Source organism: Corythoichthys intestinalis, chromosome 12, assembly GCF_030265065.1.
Source record: "Corythoichthys intestinalis isolate RoL2023-P3 chromosome 12, ASM3026506v1, whole genome shotgun sequence".
NCBI classification, from domain to species: domain Eukaryota; kingdom Metazoa; phylum Chordata; class Actinopteri; order Syngnathiformes; family Syngnathidae; genus Corythoichthys; species Corythoichthys intestinalis.
Window position 1 is genome coordinate 50,342,966 of NC_080406.1, and position 25,684 is coordinate 50,368,649.

Below are 25,684 nucleotides of genomic sequence, written 5' to 3' on the forward strand. Positions count from 1 at the left end.
TTACATTTGATGAATGAAGAAGGGCTGACAAGCATTTTGTTGTTACAAGGAAATAATAACGTATGTACATATAAACAAAAATAGTATGTTTTTTTTTATTGCAGATAACGACAGATAGACAAAATGATTCCACTTGTTTCATTTAAAACGATTGGTGCATGTACAAAACAAGTCAATAAATCACAATTTATAAAACGATTAGAACAATAGTAATGAAGGTTGAGCATACGAGGAATGTGTTATCAGACAGCAGAGCTTAAGCGAGCCAAACTTTCACCCGACATTACGAGACCCTTGGCGGCATTCAGGCGCACTTTATCCTGCTGTCCTCGGTAATTCGAGCTCCAATAGCATATCTTAAAGTTGCTACAGTTAAAAAGCTCGTAGTTGGATTTTGGGATCATGCTGACGGTCTGCCGTGAGGTGAACCACCATCTGTCCCAGCCCTTGGCTCTCGGCCGCCCCCGGGAGTCGAGCCGTCCATCATCAAAGTAGAATGCACGTAGTCTCGAGATATGTCTATTAACGGACAAGTCGTCTTCCCTTGTCTAACAGCGTTTTCCAGCTGTAAACAAACGGACAAAAACTTGTAACACTTGGATTTATGCGGTGCCATCCAACACGTACTGATGCTCACTCATCGAACGGAATTTCGTTGTCATCTGTTATCATCTTGTGAGAGGTGGTGTCAATGACAAATAAATCTCTGAATTAGCAACAGGCTAGCAGCAGCAGCAGCAGTAGTTGTAGTAAAAATTGTTAAACCTCATAATTACAATCATCATCGAAATGTCAATAGCAAAGGCAACAAGTCGTTTCATTCGCCAGATTTTAGGTTTCGTATTTTTGGAAAACATTCCTTCCAGAACATAGCAGTAGCACGACTACACGAACGCCCGGGACCCACGTTACATGTACAGCCTGCAGTTTCGACGCCTCCGTCCGGTGTTACCAGCATCCATGGTTTGTGATGCGGCGTATTGAGGGACTGGCTTGGTTCTACATCCGCCCTCATGAAGACGATTTTGTATTCCTTGACTTGATTGGAAGCGGCTACTCACTGACTGCACGGAAAGCGAGAGCAAAAAAGTTTTATCAGACCTGCAGCCCACAGGACAATATTTCCAGGCCTCAATATCTGGCATGTATGTGAGGTATCCCAGCCTGATTATGACCAGTGTTGTTAATCTTACTGAAAAAAAGTAATTAATTATAGTTACAAATTACTTCTCCCAAAAAGTAATTGCGTTAGTAACTCAATTACCTGAATGTAAGAGTAATTAGTTACTTGGCAAAGTAATTGGTGATAATTACTTTTTTTTTCCCTCAAAAAAAAAAAAAAAAAAAAAAAAAAAAACATTGGCCCCACTATGTGAAGTTTTTTGTGAAGGTTTTTGGTACAATTGGCCCGAGCCCAATTCTTTACCCTAATTTACCCTTTACCCTGAATCAACTGTTTAAAGTTGTTAAAATTGCTCCTATTATTGCATTTGTTCCCTTCTCTCTACTTTCGACATATGAAAGTTTAAAAACTGTTTCATCATTTAAAGATAGATTCAAGTCAAGATTTTGCCGATTTAGAAGGATTTTAGATAAAAAGTTACTTAGGTTCGCTAGGAAGGTTCTCGACAACAGAGCCGTCCTAACAAGTCTACTGCTTTAAGATGGCGGCTGTCTACTAACGCATTTACTGCCATGCAGTGTTGTTAATTTTACTTTGAAAAAGTAATTAATTACAGTTACAAATTACTTCTCCCAAAAAGTAATTGCGTTAGTAACTCAGCTACCTGAATGTAAGAGTAATTAGTTACAAAGTAACTAGTGATATTTTTTTTTTTCTCCAAAAAAAAAACAAAAAAAAAAACAGGTCACACAATGTGAAGCTTAAAGGGTTTGGGGGACAATTGGCCCAAGCCCAATTCTTTACCCTCCACTTAATTAGACACAAGGGTATTGCGATAACTAGCTAGTAACCTTTGCTATGTGTGGAAGTCATTTAAAGTTGTGAATCAATCGTTAAAGTTGTTAAAATTTCTCCCGTTATTGCATTAGTTCCCTTCTGTCTACTTTAAACATGTGTAAGTTTTAAAACTGTTTCATCATTTAAAGATAGATTTAAGTTAAGATTTTGCCGATTTAGGAGCATTTTAGATTTTAAAAAATTACTTAGGTTCGCTAGGAAGGATCTCTACATCAGGGCCTTCCTGAGAGGTCTACTGCTTTAAGATGGCAGCTGTTTACAAACGCATGTAGTCCTTAAAACATGTTGGCAATAAAGCAGTGTCTGTCATCTGCATCTAGTTCTATAATATGATATCTACCGTGTCATGTGGGTGTAGTTTGTCGGCTATGGCTGCAGTCAGGTACTATTGGAGCCATCTAGCATCGCGGTTGCAACGGCGTCTTCCCCACTCCTGCTCTGCTCTCGTCCCCGTGAGTCCATTTCTCTCAGACTTTTTTTAATTCAACCAACTTAGTAACGCATAGTAACGCACGCCTTTCCCGCCTCAGTAACGGTAACGGCGTTGCCAAGATGAGAAAAGTAATTAATTAGATTACTCATTACTGAAAAAAATAACGCCGTTAGTAACGCCGTTATATTGTAACGCCGTTATTAACAACACTGATTATGACAGCATTGAAATATTACCCATTAGGCCTGGCCCCCCTAGTGGGGACAGTAAACACCCTTGTTTACAAGACAGGCTCCTCCTGCAAGGGGAAAAAAAAATCAATTGACCTCAAACCTGTTTCAGGGGAGCCTTGAGACATGTGTTCAGGTGCCTTATGAAAAATGTTGAGGTTTCGTTGAAGCACAGGGGTCCACAAAGGAAAGTGAAAGTCACCGTCGCCATTTGTCTCACCACAGATTTTGAACAGTCATAACTTGGCAGACATACAACATATCTGCGCCAAACTTCCCATGCTTGTTGAGTCGTACCCTGAAAGGTCCTGTAGGGGTCATTTGCATCAACTCTGGAGCGCCAACTAGTGGCAACAGAAAGTCACTCATTTTACTTATATTCGTCCAGTTCTTTTCAGGTTGGTCATTGTAGTTTCAAGACCTTTTGTATTATTTGTAATACTACATTTTAAGGCCAACGTCCACAAGTCTTTCTTTGTCTGCTGCCGTGACAACCCTTTGTTCGCCATTAGGCAAGGCAAGGCAAATTTATTTATATAGCACAATTCAACACAAGGCAATTCAAAGTGCTTTACATCGCATGAAGATCATAAAAATCAAATTTAAATCAACACAACGTAAAAACCAAGACAAAAGATTGCATTTAATCACAGAATAAAAAAAAAATAAATAAAAATAAAACAAAACTAAGAATAAAACAAAAACTATTACTACTAATAATAATTGAAATCAGCAATGGAGATAAGCACAAGAGGAATAGAAAGCAGGTAGACTGAAATATATAGACAGTTATGGATATGCAGTGCTAAACAAAAGCGTTTTTAGCCCTGATTTAAAAGAGCTAACAGTTTGAGCATACTTCAGACGTTCGGGTATCTTGTTCCAGAGGTGAGGAGCATAATAACTAAATGCTGCCTCACCCTGCTTGGTTCTTGTTCTTGGAACATGCAGAATACCGGTTCCAGACGACCTTAGGGGTCTAGATGTCTCATAGGAATCTAACAAGTCAAGCATGTATTTTGGTCCAAGGCCATTAAGTGTTTTGTAGATTAAACATTGAATTACATTAAAAGGAAGTATAATTTTTCAGGGACTTAGGCAGCTTACAGAGCCACAGAATTTGGCACACGTGGTCAAATTGGCCCAATTAGAAATTAATTTTGGTACTGAATAAGGGCATGGCTGCACAGTTCATTTGCGCCTCCTTTTTTGTTGCACTCTCTCCAATAGGGTTTTTCCTCCTAGGTGTGTGAATGTATTTCTAATCCCAAAAATGAGGCGAGTTTCGAGCAAGTTAGGTTCTCAGGAGATGATGAGAGCGGGACGATCTACTATCCTAACCTGTCCGAGTTGCGCCAAGCTGCGAGGGCCTTTTCAGTCCTGCTTGCAGGCCTAGTTTTCCATATTCATTTAAAGACATTATTTATGAATGATTTTGAATTTTTGGAATTAGGGATCTGCTGTTTAAAATATTAAATGTGAAAAGTGTAGTTTGAAAGAGGGACAGTATTATATAAATAATGCACTTAACTTGAGTTCAATCAGGTGAGGTTTAGGCAATAAGGTGGATGCACATCAGACAATGATTGGACAAAGCAAGGCACCAAAAGTGCCTGTCCTCAACAGGATTCAAGGAAGCGCTTACAGAATACAATCGTCCTTCGTGCAAAATCTGTCAAAGCCAGCATGGATGACAAGCAAAACAGTCATTGGCCACTGCTTCTCACACCAACACACACGTGTCCCTTCATCTGATACTTCCTAGTGAATCCTTGACCACAGATCGAGCAGGAAAAAGGGTTTTCACGATTGTGGGTTTTTGTGTGTTCTTTTAAGTGTTGCTTCAGAGTGAATCTTCGATAACAAATTGAGCAGGAAAAGGGTTTTTCACCAGTGTGGATTCTTGAGTGGATTTTCAAGTGGTGCTTTTTAGTGAATCTTTGATCACAAACTGAGCAGGAAAAAGGTTTTTCGCCAGTGTGGATTCTTTCGTGATTTTGTAAGACTTGCTTTCGAGAGAATCTTTGACCACAAACTAAGCAGGGAAACGGTTTTTCGCCAGTGTGGGTTCTTGTGTGTATTTTCAAGTTTACATTTCGGCTGAATCTTTTATCACAAACTGAGCAGACAAAAGGTTTTTCCCCAGAGTGGTTCCTCATATGTATACGGCAATTTTTCTTACGAGCGAAGGTTTTCCCGCACTGAGAGCATTTGCAGGGTTTGTCGTCACGGTGAGATTTCTTATGACCATCATCATTGTAAGGTGACTGTGACGTGGTGCCATTTCTGTCTGATGGAGCGATGAAAATGTCTGCTTGTAATCCTTCTGTCGAGCTGCTGCCACTTGCAGGCTCCGCCCCTTTGCCGGTCTCACTCGGACCATCTTCACTCTTCAAGGGCTCACCAGTGGACCTGGTAATACCTTCCTCCTCTTTAAAGCATGGCAGCTCTTCCTCCTCCTTTTTGATTGAAAGTTGCTTCTGTTGACAGGGGTTTGGCTCCTCCTCTTTGATTTGGGGGAGCTCAACATCCTCTTTAACGCCAGGAGATTCTGGCTCATGACGCTCGGCACCAAGATATTTTCTGAAACCTGCAAGACACAAGAAAAGCATCGATATATTTTATGAACTACGACCGCACCTTTCCTTTGTGCAAAACTTGGAGAAGACGAGTACAGTGATCCCTTGCGGTTTCGCGGATTGAGTGCATGGTGCTGTTTTAAAAAGTACTCATTAATTTAAAAAAAAAAAAAAAAATGGTAGGAAAAAAAATATGCGGTTTCATTTTAAGGCGCAAGAGACAGCAATGCATTCGAAAAGTTGGTGCTGAAAGCTATCGGCCAAAAAAAGCTAAAAATGCAATTTCGGTTGAAATGTTTTGAAAACTAATCGTGTGAAGAAACCTAGTCCTCTTGTGATGACGTAATTAAAACACAGCGTATCGAAAGCATTATTGTAGCATAAAGACTCGTATTTACACATTCGTGTTCGTATATTAAAAAAAAAAGTACTCATATTGACGCATTTGTGTTCATGCATCTCTAACCACCAAATTCTGATGTCAGATTGTTTTTGCGGGTGCATGAATACAACTCCCTTTTTGATGACAAGGAATCTTGTCTGTGGACTATTTCAAGTTATGGCTACGAATCAAAAGCGTTGAAATTCCGTCACGTGGGTCTTGAGGAAAACTAATTGATCCTCTAACGGCGCATTCGCCAAAACAACACTACTGGCTGACTGCAGTGTTGTGTGCGGCGCTAACCTGTCAGGTCGAAACAATGAATCACTGGTAAAGTCAATAACGTGTTCGTCCAATATTTGTTGGTTGAACATATTTTCTATTGTGACTGCACTATGCCTGTGTATGTCTGTGTACTTGTTAGTATGTTGATAAAATATTTCTAAATGATTAGACTAATCACCCAATTACCGTAATTTTCGGACTATAAGAAACACTTGATTGTAAGCCGCCAACCCACCAAATTTGACACAAAAATGGCATTTGTTCATAGCTGAGATGCAGGTGTCCTCACTTTATAATGGGGTATTTACACCAAAAGATATTAACCGGTAACACTTTATTTGAAATTAACCACCATGAAGCTTTGAACCAATTTGCAGCAAAGCGTTATTGCTTCAAGAAGCTTCATTTGGCCATCACTGCTCCCTTAAAGGGTATGAAAACGCAAAGGGGGTGTGAGACGTCAATAGAACCGTTATGTGCCAAGATAACAAATATTGATAAAGTTAACAAAAAAAATCAATCACATTAATGAGCAATTATCGAAAATAGATCGAAAATGACGAACATTTCCGAAAGTGTTCCGGAAACAGCCGATTGGGGCGGAGACGTCATAACAAGGAAACACAAGGTCGAGGCAGGTGCCATCGTTGTTTATCGACGAGAGAGTTGCGTTCGTGTTTTATCAAAAAATCGCTAAAATGGTTCAAACCTCATGCTATGTGGTTTACAAATACCCATTTGTCGCAATGTAGGACCCATGAGTTCCCGAACGCAAGAAAAAGAGCTGGACTACGCAGACAATGAGTAAAGTTCGTCAGTGCTAAGAGGGCTAATTTTGCAATTTTACAGGGAAACGGGAACCTGACGAGCCAGAAGATGTGCCTACAACCTCAAAGAAAACAAAATTTATGCTACTTCCCAATCACTAAAGACCTACGAACCGCGAAGGAGTGAATTCGTGACCCGTATGTGAATAAATCGAGTGATTCGAGCATGTCTGTGGAACAGGAATATCAGCTTGTAGAGATCGCAAATCACGGCGACTTAAACGTACATTTGAGACAACAACTCTACCGAAGTTCTGGATTAAAGTCATTTCGGAATATCCCGACATCGCTAGGAGCGAGCTGAAAACTATGCTACAATTTCCAACATCGTGTATTTGTGATGCTAGCTTCTCTCACTCTCCCATCTCGAGACCATCTCGTCTCAACGAAACAAACTCAGCCCTCCCACTGATTCAGCGGGTGAGTTGTATTTTTTCCCTGCACTTAACACGACGGGGCTATAAACAAATGCTATTTTATATTTGCTGTATTTTTCTGCCGCACATTGCCGGTGTTCTGACAAAGTTGGCATGCGCGTAACGTTAAAAAGGACCGCGAATGCAGCGATTCCTAAGTACACACTACAAACTGTCTTTAAAGAAAGGAATATTAACTTACGTTTGCCATGTTTGGCGTACACAACAACTGCACGTAGCCCTCTCACTTAACGACTTCGCCGTGTCGTTAAGCATTAATTTACGCCATTTCCGTGTTGCACATGTATGTTTGTGATGTAAATAGTTTTTTTAGCACCATTGGATAACATTGAGAGTCCAACTGAATATAAAAGTGGGACACCGGTCCGTGAAAAAAAGATCCAAATCACACCGGTGTTCTGCCAAAATCTGCTACATCGGCGAAATGTCCTACATTAGTCGAATTTGACACCCAAAGTACTACCGTGCGCTCTAAACTTGTTTTGTTTAGATGCATACAGGCATAACATACCAAAAAAATGCCTGAAGAAAATACTTAAATGTAGTTATATCAACTAAGGATGGTTTAAATTCGCTACGTGACTAATGTGGTCAACTGCTTCAAAGCTAACACAAAAAAACAATGGTTAAAAGTATTAGAGGGTAATACATGCAAAAAGTATCTTTGTGGCAGTAAAAAGGTTCTAAAAACCTAAATAAAAACAAAATTAGTGAGTTCCCGCTGCTTTTAACCGATGTGCGCATGCGTGCGGATGCGTGCGGATGCTTGCGCAAGGACGTGTAGAACGTTTCGCCGCGTAGTAAGGAATGGCCGAACACCGGTCCATGGTGCAAAAAAGGTTGGGGACCCCTGCTCTAATCCCATTCATATTTGTGTCGGTTGGCAGAGCGAAACCGATGATAGCATATTAAATGATAATTATTCTATACATTACTTTATTTTGCGGTCACTGTGTATCAGCTTCACAAAAAGAAATGCAAGACATACCATTTGGTGTTTCCCACACGAACTGTTGTCGGGGTTTCATCAGTGTGATTGCTCCCCTCAATGATCCTTTCATTAGGCTGCATTGGCTTTTGTTTGGGCTCAAATTGATAACCCAAAACACCAAAGAAAGGTTCATAACTCTCCTCGTCACCATTAGAAGAATGTTCGTTTCGTCGGATTCGTCGCTGCAAATAGAAACAAAATTGTCCGCCATCATCGCCATTCAGTACTACGCATTGAGCTGGCTGTTTCCCGAAAGTGACGTCACGCACACAATATGCTAGATTTCCGGCATCTCGGGGGCGGGTCCTTTTAGCTTGACAATTGACCTAATTTCTATCATTTTCTTGTTGTTGCGATGTGTGTAATTACACGAAGTGGCATGATATGAATTCAAAAGGCATGCGTTGATGGATAAATGATGGAATATTAGCATTTCCCCAGGTGTTGTCATACCCTTTAAGGGACAGAGTCAACCTCTGCTACCACATGCTGTCAACACTGTTATCTTCAAACATGCCTCCTAGCATGCACTGAAGCACTACAGATGTAAAGGACAATCAAAATTCATGTTCTGTTAGGGTTGCCACCTTTCAGAAATAGAAATAAGGGACGCCCCCGTCGCGCCCAAAGCCTTACGGGCAAAAAATAGGGGCATCCCCCAAAACTCCTAAAATGCATATAAATGTATGTATTTTTAGATGCGAAAACTGTATTGTGCACTATGTGGGCATGGCAGTTTCCTTGCAGCAGACTGTTTTTTTTTCTTCTGCAGGTTAGTGAAAACGAAATTATGTATATCGTAATTAACATTTGTGTTGTTGGCACTGAATCCGGTCTTGTGATCCATTGACAAGCCAAGTTTCTTAAGGGAATGTTGCAGGAGAGCTATAATTCCAGCAGCTGACTCATCTGCATTCTCTATGAAGTCCAGCATTTTGTTGGTGACCCCAGACTCTGGACTCAAGTACTGGACAGCAAGGGGAAACATCTTCCTGCTCAATTTATTCGAGGCATCGGTCTGTATGGAGAATGGGATGGGTGACGTTAAGATCTTGAGCACATCACCCACTGCCTTTGAACCCAGGACTTGTTTCAACAGTGCCTCTTACTTTGTTCTCCCCAAAGTCATTTTCGTCACCATTTTGGAATCACATAAAAATCTTATGATTGAGCCTGTGTCCACAGTCAACACTATTGTAGCTCTGGCCACGTTTTGCTGTGTGGTATACCTGTATCACCTCAGCTGCAGTAATTTAGAAGGTAGGCGTGCGATGATGTCAAATTATTGCTTTAATTTTGGTATCACAATTAATCAATCAATAGATAGTATATATTCGCTGTAGGACTATTTATTCAGTGTTTATTTGCTGTTAATCTATTAGGAATAATTCCAAATGAGGAGCATTAGTTAGCGTAACAAAATAAGTTCTTTATGGGTACATAATCCATTCCATATTGATTGATAATAAATGCATGTTTAAAAAAAAAAAAAAATCAACATTCCTGAAAATAATCAACCATAGTAGCAATTGAAATAGCCTAGCTATGCTCCTATCAATGCAAGATGTATGAAGGTAAATATAAATATAGCCTATATGTTATCCATATACAAGAGCATAATAACATACCAAATCAAGCTCAGGTACAAAGAATTGTGACGAAGGCTCTTCTGGGATCTTATATTCCGTTTGTGGAGGTCCCCTGCAACCTGCTGTTTTACACCTCCGTGAGACACTGCAAAAACTTTCCTGCCTGCCTTGCAGTTCACTTTATAATCATCATCAGTGACTCTTATCGAGCCACTCCATTTTTTGAAGACGTTTCCTGTTTTGAGGATGAGGTGGGGTGTCCTGACTCCTGAGCGTCTGCTTTTGGAGACATCTTTGTTTTGCATTGAGCAGAGCGGGCGAGGTAACTAGGCAACGAACCCGGAAGTGGCGCGCAGTGCTGGGCAGACAGTAGCGGGCAGGCAGGTAACCATCTTGCTGTCTTTGATATCGCCTGCCCTTTTTGTTCATTATTGTTGGCTCAGTGTTCACTCATGAGCGCAGGTATGTGTTTGTGTGTGACAGACGTGCATAGGCTGGGTGCACCGCCGCCCAACCCCTCCCCGACGCCGGAGCCGTGGGTCGCCCCATGGGACAATTGTGAAATACGGAATAAACTGCGTTCCGTATTGGTTCGATACGGAACGCAACTTTTAATTCCCAATTACGGAACGATTCCGTATTTCAAGGGACGGGTGGCAGGCCTATGTTCTGTGCCAATAATTTCTTCAGTTACTGTTCCAGTTGTTTCATTAATTGCTCGTTATGGTATTTGGTGACACTTTATTTGACAGTGGCGCCATAAGACTGTCATGAGACCATCATAAGTATGACTTGACACTGATATGAGCATTAATCAATGTTTATGACAGAAATCATTTTGTGTCATCCGGCAAATTATCTTACTTTTGAATGGATGTAAAAGATCCGAGCTGGACATACTGTAAATGGAGTTAGTGCCATCATTTGCCGAACAACACTTAATGACATCTGTCATATGTATTCATTAACGCCCATGATAGTGTCATGTCATAATTATGACCGTCTTAAGGCAATCTTATGATGCCACTCTCAAATAAAGTGTTACCTATTACCCAATAAATCAACAAATAAGCCGCACTGGACTATAAGCCGCAGGATTCAAAATGAGGGAAAAAAGTTGCAGCTACCTACCGTCTTTACCCTAACACTGCTGATTCACACTCTATCATTGTCCTCAAAATCTTAAAATATGACCCAGACAGTTGTCCTATGATAGTACTAAATGTGGTTTAATGTAGAGTTTTAAAAATTCATTGTGTGTTTTGTTAAACTTGTCATGTTCAGCTACTTGACACCGAGAATGGAAATCTGAGTGTCCGATTGGTTTGAACAGTTTTAATGTATCACATGGGAATATGACATATTCTGACTGTTATTATTCAATACGCACGCCTCGTTTATTAGTAGATGGCAGCGAACAGAAAGGGGTTATGGGGTGACAGAGGAAAAGGAGGAGAGAGCGACAGAAGAAGTAAAAACAACAAGAAATACATTGAATGCCTACAGTAACTATGAATATGTTGGTGCTATCGTTAGCCAGTTGTATTTCCAGTTGACACCTTGTGGGGGGCCAGATGACCAAAGAAAAGAGAAAAAGGAGGGGGGGGTTCAGAAAGATAAATGATTGGGAGGGGTGGATCAAGGGCGGAGGTTTGCATAGGGACGGTAGGGACAAAACATGACCAACTTTTCTGGATGCTCAAATATAAGGAGGTCCCCCACTAACTTTAAAGCAACCTTATTTGCATTGTATAATGACTTCAGTTATATAGGTCATTTAGATTGTCTTCCATTATGTTGTAACGATAGAATTGACCCTAACATAATTAAGTGAATTATTTTCATTATTTTCAGACTTCCATTTACCACTTTTTCACTTGTTGAATGAGCCAGTCCATGTTTTTTCCCCTCAAAGGCACATTTGATTGGCTGATGACTTGACCCCCCCCATCCGCACACTCTCTCACACTACAAAATTACATTACATGTCGACATGCCGCCTCCTCCGCCCACGTCGAAGAGGAGGAATATTATAAGTTTTTTTTTTTTTGGCCAGCAGCCCCTGTAAGTAATGTGAAAGAAAGGTCACTGTCGTGAAGGTGGGAAACGCACCACTAATGTTGCTACTGAAAGTCCGACCTGCATCACAGTTTAGCATTACCATTACATTAAACTGTGTGCCATATATATATATATATATATATATATATATATATATGGCGGAAAGCACAGACAAGACTGAAAAAGCAGTTTCTGCTCTTGCACTCCTCTTCAAAAGAAACTGCTGTATTTTAAGCCAAAACAGCTGTTGTGTTTCATAGAAAAATGTCTGTATGCTGAGATAGCAGATTCATGGCACGGTAAGCCCCCAAACTATTTTTAATTTGTCCGTTTTACCCTGAAAACCCCCGTTTACAGACGTCGCGAACGAAGGTAATTAATTATATTTATTATTCAAAATGTCGTTTATAGCTTCGATTCATTCATTGATGTCTCAGATTGGGTTTAAAAAAACGACTTTAAAATTATTCACTCACATATTTTAAACTTTTAAACAAATTATGTGACAATAAAAGAAATGGCGTCTGTAAAAAAGTCACGGATATCTACCTCATAACTATCGCTTAATTGCATTTCTTTGTTACTCTCGCGTTTTCTCCGATATATGTTAGATGATAAATAATCGATCCAAACAAAGAAAAATTGAAAAAAAAAAAACATTTAAAAGGGTAAACATATGAAAAAGAAAATCTCGAACACTCCTTGATGTCTGCCATTTTTGCATCGCGACCCTTGTTATATGACCATGTTTCACCCATAAAGTCCCCAAAAAATCCAGCTGTGGCCATTCATAGCTGTGTCTTGACACTCAGCGATACATGCTACATGGAGTGTCTGGATCGAAACAAGGTAAGTATGCGATAATATCTTGTTAAAGTCATGGCGTCTGTAATTCTGCTCTCACGTGCGGTCACCTCCAGATAGGGTTTTGCTGTTTAAAAAAACATTAAAAAAAAAAAAAAAAATCCTCCTGTTCAAAATTTTTCTTCCCCCAGAAAAGTGAGATCTTAAGCTTTACAATGATGTATCACACGTGCATATCGGACAATTTCAAAATTTGGACAAATTGGGGGTCTCAGATACATATATACTATATATACTATAAAAAACTGACCATTAGCCAAATTTCAAAATTGGAACGCGTCAAATCTAAATTTTCTGGGGGAAGAAAAATTTTGAACAGCAGGGCATTTAAAAAAAGAAAAACAATTAAACAGCAAAACTCTAACTGGAGGTGAGAGCACGCGAGAGCATAATTAAAGACGCTATGATTTTAACGAGATATTATCGCGTACTTATCTTGTTTCGACCCAAACACTCCTTGTAACAGATGTGACTGGCCACAGCCAGATTTTTGCGGGATTTTATTGGTGAAACATGGTAGTATAACAAGGGTCGCGCTGCAGAAATCGCGGACATCAAGGAGTGGTCGAGATTTTCATTTTCATATATTTACCCTTTTAAACGTTTTTTATTTTTTCTTTGTCTGGATCGATTATTTATAATCTAAAATATTGGGGAAAATGCAACAGTAATGAAAAAAATACAATTATGCGATAGTTATGAGGTAGATATCCGTGACTTTTTTTTACAGATGCTAATTTTTTCATTGTGACGTAATTTGTTTAAAAGTTTTAAAATATGCGAGTGAAATTTTTTTAGTTTTTTTTTTTTTTTTAAACTACATATTAGACATCGATTAATGATTCTAAGCTAAAAATGACAGACATTTTAAATAATAAATACGATTACTTACCTTCTTTTTATGGCAAGGTTGAAAAAAAAAAGCGGTTGCGCGACGTCTGTAAACGGGGGTTTCCAGGGTAAAACGAACAAATTAAAAATAGTTCGGTGACTTACTGCGCCATGAATCTGCTATGGCAGCATATAGACATATTGTTCAATCAAACACAACAGTTCTTTTGGCTTAAAATAAAACAGTTTATTTTAAAGACGGGTGCAAGAGCAGAAACTGCTTTTTCAGGCTTGTCTGTGTTTTCCGCCATATAATAAACTATGTATATGTATACGTACATATTCCTCTTTATTTTATAGACTTACTGTGGTATGAAAAAGTATCCGAACCTTTTGGAATTTCTCACATTTCTGCATAAAATCACCATCAAATGTGATCTGATCTTTGTTAAAATCACACAGATGAAAAAACTGTCTGCTTTAACTAAAACCACCCAAACATTTTTAGGTTTTTATATTTTAATGAGGGTAGCATGCAAACAATGACAAAAGGGGAAAAAATAAGTAAGGGAACCTGTTAGGGCAAGGTAGGCAAAGTTGATTTGGACCAAAATGCAAGCCGGAAACAGATGAAGTGTGAAGTGGTATTTATTGCACAAGGACAAAGTGCTGAGTGGCTGGTGGGTTGAATGATCAATGGCTATGGCTGCGAGGGCTTTGATTGGTGGGTGTCCTGGTGGCAAAAAACAGAATAAGTTAAAAGTTCAAAGACAAGAGTCACAAACTACAAGCTTAGTTGGCCGATGTACCAATGGTGACTGGCAGAGTCATCTGGCACCTGCTTGCTGTCCAGGCCAATCCTTATGAGCAGTGTTGATTGATGATGCGCTGCAGGTGCGCTCCAAGGTGAGCCAAGATTGGAGTGATTCCAGACATCAAAAACAGGAAGTGTTATACCAATAAAAGCCAGCAGAGGGGAGTGTGGGCAAGGACCACCACAGTACCCCCCACTCAATGGACGGCACCGGGCGGCCTGCCCGGCTTCCCGGGGTTGGCAGCATAGAAATGCCGCAAGAGGGATGGGTCCAGAATCAGACTACGGGAAATCCATGATCTCTCCTCGGGGCCATAGCCCACCCAATCCACCAGAAACTGAAAACCACGGCCGCGAGGTCAGACATCCAGAATCTTGGAGACAGCAAATACCGGGTGACCATCAATGAGAAGGGGTGGAGGAGGTATAACAGCCGGAGGGCAGAGGTCACTGGGGGAAACAGGCTTGAGCAAGAAAACATGAAAAGTGGGGTGCACGTTCATGGATGCCGGGAGGTCCAACCGAACAGCGGAAGGGTTGATGATTTTCGTGATCTTGTAAGGGCCAACAAACCGGGGGGCTAATTTGCGCGACTCCACCTGCAGGGGAAGGTCCCGGGCAGACAACCAGACCTCTTGTCCCACCTTGTATTCCGGGGCTGGTGAACGGTGGAGATCGGCCAGCTTCTTGTTTTTCTCGGCAGTGCGAGTGAGGGCAGCCCTTACGGTCCTCCAGATCTCCCTAATCCTGCTAATGTGGTCCTTCACGGAAGGGACAGCTACTTCCCTTTCCTGCTCTGGGAACAAAGGAGGTTGGAAACCGTTACAGGCCATGAAAGGGGACATACCGGTGGCTGAGCAGATGAGTGAGTTATGGGCGTACTCCACCCAGGGAAGGAAAGTGCTCCAGGAAACTGGATGATGGGCGGTGACACAACGCAGGGCGGCCTCTAGATACTGGTTGGCTCTTTCGGTCTGGCCGCTGGTCTGGGGATGGTATCCTGATGAAAGACTGGGTGCCGCGCCAACCACCTTGCAGAACTCTTTCCACACCACCGAGGAGAACTGGGGACCACGGTCTGAAACGATATCTAGAGGCAGGCCGTGAAGCCTGAACACATGCTTAACTAACAGGTTGGCAGTTTCCAGAGCAGATGGTAATTTGGGAAGGTGAACTAAGTGAACAGACTTGGAGAAACGATCGATAACGGTAAGAATAACAGTGTTACCTTCAGAAGGAGGCAGACCGGTTATGAAATCAACTGCAATGTGGGACCAAGGTCTACTGGGAACAGGGAAGGGGCATAGCAGACCAGAGGGTGGCCGATGGGAGGCCTTCCCTCGAGCGCAGACCGTGCAGGGATTGACAAATTCGCGGGCATCTTTGGCCATACCAGGTCACCAGAACGACTGTCGGAGGAAAGAGAGGGTCCTATGGATACCAGGGTGACAGGTTAATTTGGTAGAATGGCTCCATTCCAGGACTTGAGAGCGTACAACAGATGGGACAAATAGGCGATTTGGGGGACCGTTTCCTGAATCTGGATCGGCTTTCTGAGCTTCCCTGACCAAAGATGTAATCTCCCATCTGGCAGACCAGCGGGCTTGTCGGGGGTTGAGGCGCTGTGCGGATTGTATGTAGGAGAGGTTTTTGTGATCTGTCCAGATGATGAATGGGATTTTGGTGCCTTCCAGCCAGTGACGCCATTCCTGCAGGGCCAAAACCACCGCCAGCAATTCCCGGTTTCCAACATCATAGTTCCTTTCAGCAGGGCTGAGCCGTCGGGAGAAAAACGCACATGGATGCAGCTTGTGGGTAGTGGGGTCTCGCTGGACAAGATGGCCCCAACTCCGGTGTCCGACGCATCCACCTCCACAACAAATTGTTGCAATGTGTCGGGGTGTTTGAGAATGGGGGCAGAGGTGAAGAGTGACTTTAAGTGTGAAAACACCTTACCAGCTGTGGGCAAGGACCACCACAGAACCATCACATTGAATATTTTCTGGCCCCCCCCTTTGGTAGCAATAACTTCAAGCAGACGCTTCCTGTAGCTGCAGACCAGTCTGGCAAACGTTTAGCTTTGTGAAATGCGAGCAAAAACACGTTTGTCAGTGCATGGCGCTGTTCTTCATTAACTTTATTCCGCCACTTGTCCATAGGGCGAGTGGGGTCCTGTCTGACATCGATAGTTTGCTTAATTGCCACATGCTCTCTGTTTTTTTCGTGCTTTTCAAAGTCTGGATGGCTGAAATTCTTTGACCCTACATAAAATGCGCTGCTCTTATCAGCGACATTGGGATTCTCACGGCAAATTTTGTACCACATTTCCGTGCAAGCATCATTTGCTTCTAGCCATGGTACCTCCTGCAGCCACTTTTCAGCAAAAGTCCTTTTTTTCAGTAGCGCCGGTGACGTCTCTGTCGTCTGTCTTTTGATGGGGGTGGGGGAACACGGAAATAATTACTCAGTGGGGCCTGCCTCTTTGACATTTTGAGAAGTGATTTTCTCGTGTCTGCCGCAAATACAGTGGTCAGCCATCGGTACGCAAAAGCGTATGGAAGCCGTTGAGGGCCAGCGCGTTTGTCTAGGTCCAGTAGGCATGCGCGCATGCGGACCACTTATGTGCACCCCTGTGTGTATATATACATATATATATATATATATATATATATATACACACACATATATATATATATATATATATATATATATATATACATACATATATATATGGCGGAAAACACTCAGGTGACTTGGAGTTCCACTCGGAGACCCCCAATTTGGCCAAATTTCAAAATTGTCCAATAAGCATCTGTGATCCATCATTGGAAAGCTTAAAATCTAAATTTTCCGGGGGAAGAAAAATTTTGAACAGGAGGGCATTAAAAAATAAGTACATTTAAACAGTGAAACCCTAACTGGAGGTGAGAGCACGCGAGAGCATAATTAAAGACGCCATGATTTTAACGAGATATTATCACGAACTTATCTTGTTTCGATCCAAAAACTCCATGTAGCATGTATCATCGAGTGTCAAGACACAGATGTGACTGGCCACAGCCAGATATTGGGGGGATTTCATGGGTGAAACATGGTAATATAACAAGGGTCGCGATGCAGAAATCGCAGGGAGTGGTCGAGATGTTCTTTTTCATATATTTACCTTTTTTAGTTTTTTTTTTTTCAATTTTTCTTTGTCTGGATCGATTATTTTATCATTTAACATATTAGGGAGAATGCGACAGTAACAAAAAAAAAAAAAAATCTGTTATTGCCGCATATAGAAATATTGTTCTAACACAACAGTTCTTTTGGCTTAAAACACAGCCGTTTATTTTAAAGAGGGGTGCAAGAGCAGAAACTGCTTTTTCAGTCTTGTCTGTTTTCCGCCATATATTATTAAATTAGACTGAAAAACATTTCTGGCCTTATGAGGTAAAAGCAATGCTTGGGATGACCTTCAATGTGTACGAACTCTTCCTCCTCCTTGACTGATGGCGACTCTTCCTCCTCCTCCTTGATGCACTCCGACTCCCGGTGCTCAGGACGATGGGCTTGGCTTACATCTGCAAGACCACAAACAAATCTTATTTCATCTTTTGCAAACTTGTGTCCCCAAAGTTTATTTCTGTTGGGGAAAATTCATCCTTACCAATTGTTTTTTTTTAATTTGCGTTTTCAATCCAGCACAAAAGTCATTCAAAGTGCTTGACAATAGGTGTCACTAGCTTTTAAGAACAGGGGGGCTTAGCCCCCTATAATATATACACATATAAAATCATAGAGGCTAATGCCATGACTTTCACTCACAACACAGTAACGGTTCTTTCCAGAATATTTGTAAATCATACAGATTATATTTTAGGCACATATGTAACAAAACTGGCTGTATTTTTTAACCCTGAAAAATGCTAATAATTACTTGAAGTAATATCTGGGTTGAACAGGGCTGGGCGATATGGCCTTATGTACGTATCACAGTAAATTGAGCAGATTTACCTCTATAACCTCTATATAAATTCATCCTTACCAATTGTTTTTTTTAATTTGTGTTTTCAAGCCAGCACAAAAGTAATTCAAAGTGCTTGACAATGGGTGTCACTAGCTTTTAAGAACGGTATATAATATATACACATATAAAATCATAGAGGCTAATGCTATTACTTTCACTCACAACACAGTAATGGTTTGTTCCAAAATATTCGTAAATCATACAGATTACATTTGGGCGATATGGCCCGAAGTACGCATCACAGTAAATTGAGCAGATTTACCTCAATAACGATAAATGACGATAAATTCACCCAAGCGGACTGTTAGATAATTTGAAAATCTGAATCAATGCATGAAATACAAATTAACTGTTACCATTTCTCGTTGATTTATTTACCAGCTTTCAATTTAACAATTGTATGTGCAGGCTAAACATTAAGTATAAAACATTTTCTTGTAAACAATAAGATTTCAAGTATGAACATTTATAACAGCTTGTATGACTGGAACAATGTACAACAATATAAAAATCATTACGAACACTGTGCAAACATGTCACTGTAACAAATGACCGACAGCTTGAACAGAAGGTGGAAAAGCGCTATATAAGTTTAACACCATTTACACCATTTACACTTTAAACAGACAACTTATTATTAATGGCTGCTGTGACATAATTACTAAACACTACAGCTGAAATGAATACTCGAGCAACTCGAGTTTAAAAACTGATCCGAGTAATTTTATTCACCTCGAGGAATCGTTTAATTTTGCTCTAAGCATCACGTTTTGCCCGGACTATTTTTTAATGCGGGACAACACACTGATGTCACGTGCGTAGAGGAAGAAGCAATTAAAAAAAAAAAAAAATCCCCTGCTGCAGCCGACAGCCGCTACAAACTACAACGACGTTGCTAAAAACTGGCCCGCATGATGATACGCAGAGCATGCTACGGTGGGATCAGGTGTCTGAATTGTCTTATAGATATCACGTGCATGTTGAACTAAATGCGAAATGAGAGTCAGCGGCGTTAGTAAACAGCCGCCATCTCAAAGCAGTGGACCTCTCAGCGCAAATAAATATGATTAACGTTAATGTCACTCACTCACGTAACGTTAGCCCTGCGGAGGGCTAGGTTTCTATTAATTTTGACCACTGTCGATGCGTGGCTAACGTGTCTTACATACAGGTTTTATTCAATCTGTGAAAACATAGCGCTGTAGAGTGATGAGGGTGTAAAATAAAAACTTAATAATGCTAACTAGGAGTGGGAACCTCTTGGTACCTCACGATACGATACGATTTGCGATACAAACCTCACGATAATGATGATCTGACGATATGGCGATACAACGATTATCGATACATTGGTCGGAAAATCATTCCAGGATATTCTACAAACAACTAATAAACAGAAAAAACAAGCTTCTGCTGTGAATTGGATTGATTTTATCACTAGTAGACGTCCAATCCATTTGAAATGGGAGGGTGAATGAATGAATGTGAACGAATGTTCATCCGCTGCCATCCCTCCCAATTCAAACGGATTGAACGTCTATGGCCGGTAGTGGCAGCCAATGCCAGGCAATGAGATAATTTTGGGCCATTTAAGGTCATTTACCTGTTAATTTTCAGTTACTTCCTGTTGATTTTGGGGTATTGTATGGGTCACTTCCTTTTTATTTTGAGTTACAGAACAGGAAGCGACCTGGTAATCACCCAATGAATAGGAAGTGACTCAAACGCAACACAAAATGACCTGTAAATGCCCTAAAATGAACAACAAGTGACCAGTAAATGCCCTGGAAATCGGACAGAATGACAGTTGCCACGTTTACATGGAGCCACATATTCCAATTACAATCGGAATATTTGTTCAAACCGAATAAATGTGTTCCATATAAACACCTCATTCGGAATGAACAGGCCCAAACCGAATGGAATTTCATTCCGATTCACAGGGGTGGAATATTCCTTTTCCCAAACCGATTAGAAGTAAAATTATATCATGTAAACAGGGAAGCGGAATGGTGTCTGGTTGCGTTCTTTCTGCGCATGCTCCGTACTGACGTGGTGACGTCACTTGGTGACGTAAGTAACGTCACTTGCAACATGGCTTCCAAGCACACGCACAGCGCACCCACACAACTTTTTAAATGAACGGCGTATCATTCTGAAGTTTTGTTTCCACTCGAAAAGTTAAAACAGCAGCTGATCTGATGATCGATCTCCATGTTTTGCAACGTGACGCTTTGTTTTGATTAATCTGCGCATGTCAGACGGCAGTTGTCAAACGTCCTTTCAGAATAAAGGCAGTCACATGTAAACGCTGGATCGGAATAGATGAAGTGACATGTAAACAGCAGATGTGAAATTTCCATTCGGAATGATTTGAATCGGTATGAATAAAAGTCAGCATGTAAACGTGGCTAGTGAATGCTCGGATTTCAAAAGAATGAATGTTCCCAGTCTACATGGATTGAGCTTCGGGCACCGTCAATGCAGCCTTAGAGTTAACTGAGACACTATTATGGTGGAAGATTCTGGTAGCAACTTGTTGTTTTATTTTTAGACATTGATACCGTTTTAAAACGATATCTCGATTCTTGGCAGGAGCATATCGATAACCTTTTGGGATGCAAAGTATCACGATACATCACCATTTCGATGTTTTGTCACACGCCTAAAGCTAACTGTCAATTTTAGCTCAGTAGTCATTGCTAGATAAAACAGTAGCACTGGTCCCTAATGTGCTCCAATACAGCAGGTAGGCCTGAACGATATATCGTTTAAACATCGCCATCGCGATGTGCGCATGTGCAATAGTCCCATCGCAAGGACGTGCGATAGTTTTTTCATTTCATTTTTTAAAATCCACAAACGTTTGTTTTGAGGAAGGTGAGGGAAGGAGAGCGCACAGCTTCTCTTTCCCTCCAGCAAGTCATCGGCTCCTCCCCCTCCCCCTGCGACAGCGGAGTGGAGGGAGGAGGGGCCGAACAGCAGAGCGGAGGGAGGAGGGCCCGTTCTCAAAGTGAAAGCAAGCAAGCAACACGTTGGAGGAGCGAGGAAGACTGTATCCAAAAGGAGTTTTGGATGTATTTTGGCAAGAACAAGACTATAAGGGACAAAAAACAGCCCTGTCGACAGTGCCTTGCCGTGGTTGCCTCAACAAGAAGTAATCTGTCAAACATGTGGGACCATTTAAAACGCAGGTATCTATGCATTCCTGCTACGAGCTTCCCATCAGAGGCTTTTTAGCACAGGTGGGAACATTGTTACGTGCCAACATTCTTGTCTCAAGCCTGCTATAGTGGATAAACTAATAGTCTTGGCCAAAAACCTATGAGACCCAGTTGAGAATTGCTGAGCAAGGAAGCTGGACGATATGCAGACAAATACATAACACAGCTGCAGGAATGTCTTTTCTTCTTTTTATTCATGTGACAGCTATCAGGAAGGCAGGAAATTTGGGAGTTAAAATGGTTCTGTTATTCATCACAGTTATTTGCAGTTATTCAGTTCAATTATTTACAAGTTCAATTGAGTTTGTTTCTTTTATATTTAAATTTATTGTAAATCGTATTTTTCAAATAACTATATATAGTACAGCTGCACATAAAGTTTTGATACTTAATATCATTGTTGAAATATTTTTACAACTTTGTTGCCGTTTTGGAGTTTTATATTGTTATATTTTGTGTGAACAACTCAGGGGACTAATGCACTTGCACTTTTATTAGTCAGATTTAATATTTAAGTTCAAATATGTTGACAACTTTGTTGTTTTACTGAGGTTTTTATTTATTGTTATAGTTTGTGAACAACTCTTTTGTCATATTTAATATTTTTGTTCAAATATGTTGACAACTTTGTTTTACTGAGGTTTTTATTTATTGTTATAGTTTGTGAACAACTCTTTTATTTGTCATATTTAATATTTTTGTTCAAATGTGTTGACAACTGTGTTGTTATTTTACAGAAGTTTTTATTTATTGTTATATTTTGTCAAAAACTTAGGGGACTAATGCACCTGCTCTTTTATTTATCATTTAATGTATTTGCTGCTGTTGAAGTGTAAAATATTGTGTTCAGTAAATGATCTATTTTGTGCAGACATGGCTTCCTTGATCCCTTCATACAGCAATCTTCATCATTCACAAATGAAACGGTATTATATGAATACACTGTGGTCACGGTGTGTTATGTAAAGTATTTCCAAACAGCTATTCAAGTCATTTAGTGAAAATTTATTTAAAATAGATTTTTTTTTTTTTTTTAATATCGCAATATAATATCGCAATATATTGCAAACCTCAAAAAAATCGCAACAATAGTTTTTTCCAATATCGTTCAGGCCTAGCAGGTATCATACTGTAATGTTGACAAAGAGTCACCCGCTTCGTTAGGTTTCAATTATTTATATTTTGGGAACTTGTGGAACAACCAACACACGACTGCTGTCTGCGCAGCCGACGCACGCGCACCTGCCAGAAGGACAACAACAGAAAGGCACATTACTTGCTCTCCCTCACCTCCGCACGTCACGTGGTGCATTCAGAAACGCATGCAAATATCCCCGCCATATTATAACCTGATATGTTACAATACATTTATTTTGAACACTGCAAAAAGTCAAAATCCTATCAGGACTTATTTTAGATTAACTTAAAACTTAACTAGAACTTAACAATAGCTTGACACAAATGGAAATTCAATTGAAACACGTGGGAAAAACATCTAACTTTTAAGTGATGTGTGTTCTCAAGCGTAATGGCATTTTTAGGTAAGAAATATATATATATATATATATATATATATATATATATGTTTATAATATCTAAAAGTTTTTTGAGGGAAAGCAGTGAATTAAGTCTTTTTTCTTTTATTCTAGTCACATCTGAGATGCAACTGTTGGCTGTTTTCAACAATGTACACAGAAAATAAAGACATTGATTGAGTGAAAGTGGTTCAATATTGGATGAAATGTCTTGTTTTCTCATGTATAATTATAATTGTTCTTTACCTAAAAATGTTTTATCCGTATAATCAGTCGATTAAAATATTCGCTAGCTGCAGCCCTATTCAACACGTGTTTATTTACTTCAAGCTTTCAGGGATTTTTTTTCCAGAGCATTGTTTAATTCATGCACGCACACATGCACCTCTCAAGCATTGTTTCATACATGCACACACACATGCACCTCTCACACAAACACACTGTAGCACATTCAAGCTATATTGCTCTTTGAATTGCCTTGTGTTGAATTGTAAATAAATTTGCCTTGCCACTACCATCATAAAAGCGATCAAAGAAATCACACGCCCACAGAGATAGAAAATATTGACATACTGATTGCCAGATGCAGTCCGTGCCCAATCCACTCATTAAATTCGGCCGCTTCGACAAGATTAGAGCCGCTATCCGACTCCATCACGTTCATTTGTAGCGTTATCCGTTAGCGTTAGCCTGTGGCCTGGCTACCGGTAGAAAGCACCTGCTCCTAAAATCGTGAGAACCAGGGAGGACAGCGGGCGAAAGCCCGTCTGGAAGCCACCAAGAGTCGACTTAATCTCAGGTGAAAGTTTGGTGAAGCTTCCTTAAACCCGACTACACCACGTTTGCTTGTAGCTTAGCCGCTAGCGAACACTAGCGAAAACTACTGGGCTTCTTCTTGTGTGTTGGCACTTTACCCCTCGTTTCGTGGGGCATTACCGCCACCTACCGGGTTGATGGTTTACGAGCTCAGGCAATTACAGGCAAGAATTTTGCTTTTCTGACTAACGGTGAAACACACCTAGAGTGTATGGAGGTAGATTTGTGTCTTTATTATTCAATTATAAAAAAGTCGCTTTAATCAAAATACATATTTTCAATCAAAATAATAAAGTCACTCCAATAAAAAATGTGTTTGAATGCAGAAATAAATTTGAAACTCAAAAAAATGCATTTGAAATCTTTTTAATGGATTTTTTTTAAGTCGTTTTTTTTTTGTTTTTGTTTTTTTTAAATTGAAGTAATGTAGTTTTGCATTTTAATAAAAAAAAAAGTTGCTTCAAACAAAAAAAAATATTTTAAAAAGAAAAATCAATCAAACATGTTTAATAAATCACAGAAAATGTTTTTGAATGCAAAAAATTTTTTTTGAGTCAGAAATTTGCATTTGAACACATAATTTTTCTTTGACTGAAGCAATCCTTAAGCGATCCTTTTTTGTTTGGGCCATATTATGGGTAGGACATTTGTGTCTGAATCATTCAATCCCAGAAAAAGTTGCTTCATCAAAAAAACTATTTTCAATCGAAGAAAAAATCATTTGCAAAAATAAAATCACCTTTCCCTAAAAACATATGTATTTTTTTGAAAATATATACTAGTATTTTTTTTTTATTGAAGTGTTGTGGTGACCCTTTATTATATGACATAATTCACCCACGGAACTTGTGTGGGAGATGTTGTATATTTGGCCGAGCGCCTTTCCGGCTACGTCACAGTCACGTGACAGACAATTAAGAGCCGTGTGCGTTTCGGCTGAGTTAAGAGAGAGTTCCTAGCGAGTCACAAGAGACACATGAGAGGCAAAACACGGCAACAAGACTCCATCCAACGTCATCCGCTACAGTGTCACTTTTTTGAAGAGCAAAAAGTTTTGAACTCATTTTTTATTTGAAGTACTAAAAGTTTAGAACACATTTTTTTTTAAGTAGAAAAGGTTTTGATTGAATCATTTTGACACAAACATCCAACTTCGCCGCTACTTCTGACATGTTTGAGTGACAGGTGACTACGCCAATGGCATAAATGCATGATGAAGCAAGAATCATGGCCACCTGGGCTCCAGCCAGCCATCGGACTCAGCTCGAGTTCAAGCTGAAAATAGCACACCTAAGGCAGAGGACTTCGATGCGAGGCAGTGCTTCTATGATCCGAGAGGAAAGCCTGGGGCTTAATGTGATTCAACATGGGTAACTTCATCCGCTGCCCTGACGTGACGGCTGGCAATCGGGGTCCAACCAGAGAGTCGCAACGCGCCGGGACGGGGGTGACACAACAACATATCCACGGATAGAAAGACTTGTAGTTCTTAAAAGATAAATGTTAGTACAAGTTATTACGATTTGATATTGAAACCCCTCTTGATGTTTTCGTTTTTATACAATTTGTAAAATTATTTTACCTAGTAGGTCACCATTGTTAATGACGTCGCAGGGCGGTGACATCACAGGGCCACGCTGCCAGAATTCCACCTGTCACTCTTAAAACAATAAATAAAAAACGTGTCACTCTTTATGTAAGGTAGTGATTTAAATACGCCACAAGGTGTCAATGGCGAGTTTTACATTAATTATGGATCAAACCAATGAGTGTGTTTTTTTTCCCTTGACTGA

The 25,684-nt window shown here is 40.2% G+C and overlaps 1 protein-coding gene across 3 annotated transcripts; it reads right to left on the reverse strand.

Moving 5' to 3' along the window:
• Window positions 1-94: 94 nt before the first annotated feature.
• LOC130926620 (zinc finger protein 227-like) lies at window positions 95-23,990 on the reverse strand. Of its 3 annotated transcripts, XR_009066262.1 has the most exons (5): window positions 23,649-23,990; window positions 17,763-17,870; window positions 2,748-5,234; window positions 638-1,064; window positions 95-565 (listed from the first exon to the last, which is right to left on the reverse strand). XR_009066262.1 is itself a non-coding variant. In XM_057851622.1 (3 exons), exons 1-3 carry the CDS (start codon window positions 23,737-23,739, stop codon window positions 4,351-4,353), a joined length of 1,083 nt encoding a protein of 360 aa, XP_057707605.1. In that variant the 5' UTR covers window positions 23,740-23,990; the 3' UTR covers window positions 2,633-4,350. The 3 variants fall into 3 exon arrangements, 1 of the variants encoding a protein (XP_057707605.1); XR_009066261.1 differs by lacking the exon at window positions 95-565 and having other exon boundaries at window positions 589-1,064; XM_057851622.1 differs by lacking the exons at window positions 95-565; window positions 638-1,064 and having other exon boundaries at window positions 2,633-5,234.
• Between the last annotated feature and the right edge of the window lie 1,694 nt (window positions 23,991-25,684).

Excerpts from the sequence above, each read along its gene's own strand:
- LOC130926620 (XM_057851622.1), bottom strand. The coding sequence starts at position 23,739 with ATGAACGTGATGGAGTCGGATAGCGGCTCTAATCTTGTCGAAGCGGCC. Across the intron at positions 17,871-23,648 it reads CGGACTGCATCTGGCAATCA|ATGTAAGCCAAGCCCATCGT; the intron begins GTATGTCAATAT and ends GTGGTCTTGCAG. Across the intron at positions 5,235-17,762 it reads AGAGTTCGTACACATTGAAG|GTTTCAGAAAATATCTTGGT; the intron begins GTCATCCCAAGC and ends TGTGTCTTGCAG.